Here is a 6,984-nt window from a genome sequence, read left to right as displayed (position 1 = left end):
GAAGCACCTGTACTAGAACTACTCTATCATAGAAACACCTGTGCTAGAACTACTCTATCATAGAAACACCTGTACTAGAACTACACTATCATAGAAACACCTGTACTAGAACCACTCTATCATAGAAGCACCTGTACTAGAACTACACTATCATAGAAACACCTGTACTAGAACCACTCTATCATAGAAACACCTGTACTAGAACCACTCTATCATAGAAACACCTGTACTAGAACTACTCTATCATAGAAACACCTGTACTAGAACTACTCTATCATAGAAACACCTGTACTAGAACCACTCTATCATAGAAACACCTGTACTAGAACTACACTCTATCATAGAAACACCTGTACTAGAACCACTCTATCATAGAAACACCTGTACTAGAACTACACTCTATCATAGAAATACAAGACCTAGAACCACACAGAGAGGAGGAGAGAGTGTCTTGCAGTCTTGCAGTCTCCACAGTGAACACACAAGAGTTCAACGTCAGTCTAGCGGACACTGCCCTCTTGTGGAGGAATGTGTTCACTACTAGACTGTTTAAACCACGCAGCTTTCTCAGGTCCAGCTGTATTAGAGGTCAACAGTTGTCTGTCTGTCTGTCTGTCTGTCTCTCCTATAGAGAGTTTCAGTACTGACGGTTGTGTGTTTCCTGGTGTTAGAGAGAGAGCTTCAGTACTGACGGTTGTGTGTTTCCTGGTGTTAGAGAGAGAGCTTCAGTACTGACGGTTGTGTGTTTCCTGGTGTTAGAGAGAGAGCTTCAGTACTGACGGTTGTGTGTTTCCTGGTGTCAGAGAGAGAGCTTCAGTACTGACGGTTGTGTGTTTCCTGGTGTCAGAGAGAGAGTTTCAGTACTGACGGTTGTGTGTTTCCTGGTGTCAGAGAGAGAGCTTCAGTACTGACGGTTGTGTGTTTCCTGGTGTCAGAGAGAGAGTTTCAGTACTGACGGTTGTGTGTTTCCTGTTGTTAGAGAGAGAGTTTCAGTACTGACGGTTGTGTGTTTCCTGGTGTCAGAGAGAGAGTTTCAGTACTGACGGTTGTGTGTTTCCTGTTGTTAGAGAGAGAGTTTCAGTACTGACGGTTGTGTGTTTCCTGGTGTTAGAGAGAGAGAGCTTCAGTACTGACGGTTGTGTGTTTCCTGGCGTCAGAGAGAGAGCTTCAGTACTGACGGTTGTGTGTTTCCTGGTGTCAGAGAGAGAGAGCTTCAGTACTGACGGTTGTGTGTTTCCTGGTGTCAGAGAGAGAGAGCTTCAGTACTGACGGTTGTGTGTTTCCTGTTGTTAGAGAGAGAGTTTCAGTACTGACGGTTGTGTGTTTCCTGGTGTCAGAGAGAGAGAGCTTCAGTACTGACGGTTGTGTGTTTCCTGTTGTTAGAGAGAGAGTTTCAGTACTGACGGTTGTGTGTTTCCTGGTGTTAGAGAGAGAGCTTCAGTACTGACGGTTGTGTGTTTCCTGGTGTTAGAGAGAGAGCTTCAGTACTGACGGTTGTGTGTTTCCTGGTGTCAGAGAGAGAGTTTCAGTACTGACGGTTGTGTGTTTCCTGGTGTCAGAGAGAGAGAGTTTCAGTACTGACGGTTGTGTGTTTCCTGGTGTTAGAGAGAGAGCTTCGGTACTGACGGTTGTGTGTTTCCTGGTGTTAGAGAGAGAGAGTTTCAGTACTGACGGTTGTGTGTTTCCTGGTGTCAGAGAGAGAGAGCTTCAGTACTGACGGTTGTGTGTTTCCTGGTGTTAGAGAGAGAGAGCTTCAGTACTGACGGTTGTGTGTTTCCTGGTGTCAGAGAGAGAGAGCTTCAGTACTGACGGTTGTGTGTTTCCTGGTGTCAGAGAGAGAGTTTCAGTACTGACGGTTGTGTGTTTCCTGGTGTCAGAGAGAGAGAGCTTCAGTACTGACGGTTGTGTGTTTCCTGGTGTTAGAGAGAGAGCTTCAGTACTGACGGTTGTGTGTTTCCTGGTGTTAGAGAGAGAGAGTTTCAGTACTGACGGTTGTGTGTTTCCTGGTGTCAGAGAGAGAGCTTCAGTACTGACGGTTGTGTGTTTCCTGGTGTTAGAGAGAGAGAGTTTCAGTACTGACGGTTGTGTGTTTCCTGGTGTCAGAGAGAGAGCTTCAGTACTGACGGTTGTGTGTTTCCTGGTGTCAGAGAGAGAGCTTCAGTACTGACGGTTGTGTGTTTCCTGGCGTCAGAGAGAGAGCTTCAGTACTGACGGTTGTGTGTTTCCTGGTGTCAGAGAGAGAGCTTCAGTACTGACGGTTGTGTGTTTCCTGGTGTCAGAGAGAGAGCTTCAGCACTGACGGTTGTGTGTTTCCTGGTGTCAGAGAGAGAGCTTCAGTACTGACGGTTGTGTGTTTCCTGGTGTTAGAGAGAGAGCTTCAGTACTGACGGTTGTGTGTTTCCTGGTGTCAGAGAGAGAGCTTCAGTACTGACGGTTGTGTGTTTCCTGGTGTCAGAGAGAGAGCTTCAGTACTGACGGTTGTGTGTTTCCTGGTGTCAGAGAGAGAGCTTCAGTACTGACGGTTGTGTGTTTCCTGGTGTCAGAGAGAGAGAGCTTCAGTACTGACGGTTGTGTGTTTCCTGGTGTTAGAGAGAGAGTTTCAGTACTGACGGTTGTGTGTTTCCTGGCGTTAGAGAGAGAGCTTCAGTACTGACGGTTGTGTGTTTCCTGGTGTCAGAGAGAGAGAGCTTCAGTACTGACGGTTGTGTGTTTCCTGGTGTCAGAGAGAGAGCTTCAGCACTGACGGTTGTGTGTTTCCTGGTGTCAGAGAGAGAGAGCTTCAGTACTGACGGTTGTGTGTTTCCTGTTGTTAGAGAGAGAGCTTCAGTACTGACGGTTGTGTGTTTCCTGGTGTCAGAGAGAGAGCTTCAGTACTGACGGTTGTGTGTTTCCTGGTGTTAGAGAGAGAGCTTCAGTGCTGACGGTTGTGTGTTTCCTGGTGTCAGAGAGAGAGAGCTTCAGTACTGACGGTTGTGTGTTTCCTGGTGTTAGGGAGAGAGAGTTTCAGTGCTGACGGTTGTGTGTTTCCTGGTGTCAGAGAGAGAGAGCTTCAGTACTGACGGTTGTGTGTTTCCTGGTGTTAGAGAGAGAGCTTCAGTACTGACGGTTGTGTGTTTCCTGGTGTCAGAGAGAGAGCTTCAGTACTGACGGTTGTGTGTTTCCTGGTGTTAGAGAGAGAGAGCTTCAGTACTGACGGTTGTGTGTTTCCTGGTGTTAGAGAGAGAGAGCTTCAGTACTGACGGTTGTGTGTTTCCTGGTGTCAGAGAGAGAGTTTCAGTACTGACGGTTGTGTGTTTCCTGGTGTTAGAGAGAGAGTTTCAGTACTGACGGTTGTGTGTTTCCTGGTGTTAGAGAGAGAGCTTCAGTACTGACGGTTGTGTGTTTCCTGGTGTCAGAGAGAGAGCTTCAGTACTGACGGTTGTGTGTTTCCTGGTGTTAGAGAGAGAGTGTCAGTACTGACGGTTGTGTGTTTCCTGGTGTTAGAGAGAGAGTGTCAGTACTGACGGTTGTGTGTTTCCTGGTGTTAGAGAGAGAGTGTCAGTACTGACGGTTGTGTGTTTCCTGGTGTTAGAGAGAGAGCTTCAGTACTGACGGTTGTGTGTTTCCTGGTGTTAGAGAGAGAGTTTCAGTACTGACGGTTGTGTGTTTCCTGGTGTTAGAGAGAGAGTGTCAGTACTGACGGTTGTGTGTTTCCTGGTGTTAGAGAGAGAGCTTCAGTACTGACGGTTGTGTGTTTCCTGGTGTTAGAGAGAGAGTTTCAGTACTGACGGTTGTGTGTTTCCTGGTGTCAGAGAGAGAGAGTTTCAGTACTGACGGTTGTGTGTTTCCTGGTGTTAGAGAGAGAGCTTCAGTACTGACGGTTGTGTGTTTCCTGGTGTTAGAGAGTGAGTTCCGGTTCGCCCGCTGGAAGAAGGCGGTCCAGAAGGCCATGAACTGGGAGACCCTGGAGCCCTCAGTCATCTGCACTGGCAACGGTACGTACACTCACCTGGAGAGGCCAGTACACACTATATACACTACATACTACACACTATATACTACACACTATATACACTACATACTACACACTATATACACTACACACTATATACTATATACACTACATACTACACACTATATACACTGCATACTACACACACTACACACTATATACACTACATACTACACACTATATACACTACATACTACACACTATATACACTGCATACTACACACTATATACACTACATACTACACACTATATACACTACACACTATATACACTACACACTATATACTACACACTATATACACTACATACTACACACTATATACACTACACACTATATACTATATACACTACATACTACACACTATATACACTGCATACTACACACTATATACACTACACACTATATACACTACATACTACACACTATATACACTACACACTATATACACTACACACTATATACACTACATACTACACACTATATATACTACACACTATATACACTACACACTACACACTATATACACTACATACTACACACTATATACTACACACTATATACACTACATACTACACACTATATACACTACACACTATACACACTACACACTATATACACTACACACTACACACTATATACACTACATACTACACACTATATACACTACATACTACACACTATATACACTACATACTACACACTATATACACTACACACTACACACTATATACACTACATACTACACACTATATACACTACACACTACACTACACTTTGTTATTAGATGATATTAAGGTTATTTATTAATTGGAGGTAGGGATCGGAGGGTGAGTGAGACACCATTGGTCATTGCCTCCATGCGTCACAATGAGCCCGTCCTCCGATTTCCACCTCCACCAGCCTCCCCTCCTGACGGCCAACTAGATATTAATCATATCCACCATGTTGTTAGCTTGACCTGCTTGGTTCTATCTAACACTGTGTGCCTCCCCTTCTCTCCCCCCCTCTCCCTCCCTCTCTCACCCCCCTCTCCCTCCCTCTCTCACCCCCCTCCCTCCCTCTCTCCCTCTCTCCCCCCCCTCCCTCCCTCTCTCTCTCCCCCTCCCTCCCTCTCTCTCTCCCCCTCCCTCCCTCTCTCTCTCCCCCTCCCTCCCTCCCTCTCCCTCTCTCCCCTCCCTCCCTCTCTCTCTCCCCCTCCCTCCCTCTCTCTCTCCCCCTCCCATCAGACAGAACACCATAAGGACATCTGACCCAAACACGTCGCTGCCTAGGAACCTTGGAGGGGGGGGGGGGGAATGTAACGATGTGCATTCCAAGTCTCCCCTCCATGGTACCATTGTAGACGGTTGGAGAGCTCTACTGCTCAGGGGGGTGGGGGGGATGACCCAGGACAGCAGGTGAAACTAATGTTAATATTTTTGTTATTTTATGGTCATGTTTGTCTTATGTTTTGTCTTGGCACACGGTTCCTGTTTTAACACTGTTTATGATCGACACGTTGGGGCGGCTGTGGCGCAGGAGGTTAGAGCCGCCGTCTAATGATCGCAAGGTTGGAAGATCGGCGGTTCGAGCCCTGGCTGGCCACATGTCGAAGTGTCCTTGGGCAAGACACTGAACCCCAAATTGCTCCCAGTGAGCGGGCCGGCGCCTTGCATGGTAGCTTGCCGCCATTGGTGTGTGAATGGGTGAATGAGAGGCCGTTGTAAATGGTAAATGGACTGCACTTATATAGCACCTTTTCTGCTGCTCCAAAGCGCTTTACAACGGCCTTGCCCCTCGCTGTCAAGCGCTTTGGACAAAGGCGCTATATAAGTGCAGTCCGTTTACCATTTGCGATACTGTACATAGAAGAAAAAAAAAGGGAACTTGGATGTTTAAACTGGTCGTCCGAATGAATGAATGACAGTTCGTGACGTTAGAATTATAAGGTTCTATATCAATTTTTTACATAATCTGATCCATTAGGTCTTTATTAATGCCTGTGTTATTTTTTAAACATTGACATTTTTGAGTTAGTAATTCATAAAATACAAAGGCTCCATCTCACAGAACATAATGGAATGTAAAAACTTTGACGCTCAATATCTCTGAACTACCCTAAACGGAGATCGAACCTTATCATTCTAAGCTCACGAGTTGGCTGTGAAAAGCTTGAAGCCTCGATCCCGAACCACCGTTGTGATAAACGTCAGAAGGTCGTCTGAAGGTTGCTGCTCTGACCAACTGGATCCACTTGAAGAAACATCTGAATGTGAAGTGTCCCAGGGCCTTAAAGCACTTTATAATCCCTCATCGGTTGGTTCAGAGGCCGGCGTACGGGAACACACGCTCGACTGTTCTTGTGAAGAGAAAATATTTGGTCGTTTTTTAATCCGATACGATGTTATTGATTTTAAGGATAGATTTTGAGGGATCATCGACGACTTGACACAGGATCACTACACTAACACGGCTGTATACACACGTCCTGGTCAGTGACTATGCATGTATGGCAGCTGCAATTTAATGAGATGATTATGAAATGTGGAATTACTGTAAGGTCGCGTTCAAATCTGAAACTGTGGGAGGAGGAAATGTGTTTTCCAACCGACAATGTTTTAGACTTTTTGAAAATGCTGCTGCTCTTTAGATTTGGACGACGACGATAAATCTGTATGACTTTTTATTATGATTGTCTTAAAACAATGTTTTTAAATCTGAAATGAAATCTTAAGATTGTCTATTTTACTCTGTCCTTGAGAACGTTTATTGACACATTTGTTGTCTGTGTTTGTACATACGACGATGTTATGGATTGACAATACATAATAACGTTTTACAAAAACTCCACCTCAATGATTCTGGATTTCTTTCTGACTACCTTCTGAAACGCCAGAGTGCTTGTCATGTGAATGCTGTTTAACACTAGAACAGCCGTGCCGTTTTTACCTACTAAAAGAACCACCTCTTTACAATGCTACGCTGCTATTTACACAACGACCGCTAGTAAATT

The 6,984-nt window shown here is 45.3% G+C and overlaps 1 protein-coding gene across 2 annotated transcripts in view; it reads left to right on the top strand.

The window, feature by feature from the left end:
- The window catches only part of LOC308160196 (glycerol kinase-like), a 41,606-nt gene extending 34,791 nt beyond the window's left edge, over window positions 1–6,815 (top strand). The window contains exons 18-19 of one of the 2 annotated variants that reach the window (XM_080534090.1): window positions 3,882–3,974; window positions 5,223–6,815. In XM_080534090.1, coding sequence (XP_080390216.1) covers window positions 3,882–3,974; window positions 5,223–5,242 — 113 coding nt within the window. In that variant the 3' untranslated portion in view covers window positions 5,243–6,815. Of the gene's footprint in view, window positions 1–3,881; window positions 3,975–5,218 lie in introns of both variants that reach the window. The other variant, XM_080534091.1, reaches the window with a different exon arrangement.
- Window positions 6,816–6,984: the final 169 nt, after the last annotated feature.

The sequence above is a fragment of the Nansenia antarctica genome (assembly GCF_963989245.1).
Source record: "Nansenia antarctica genome assembly, chromosome: 6".
NCBI lineage: Eukaryota > Metazoa > Chordata > Actinopteri > Argentiniformes > Microstomatidae > Nansenia > Nansenia antarctica.
Note: the sequence above shows the minus strand (reverse complement) of the source record. Positions and strands in the feature narration are given on the sequence as shown.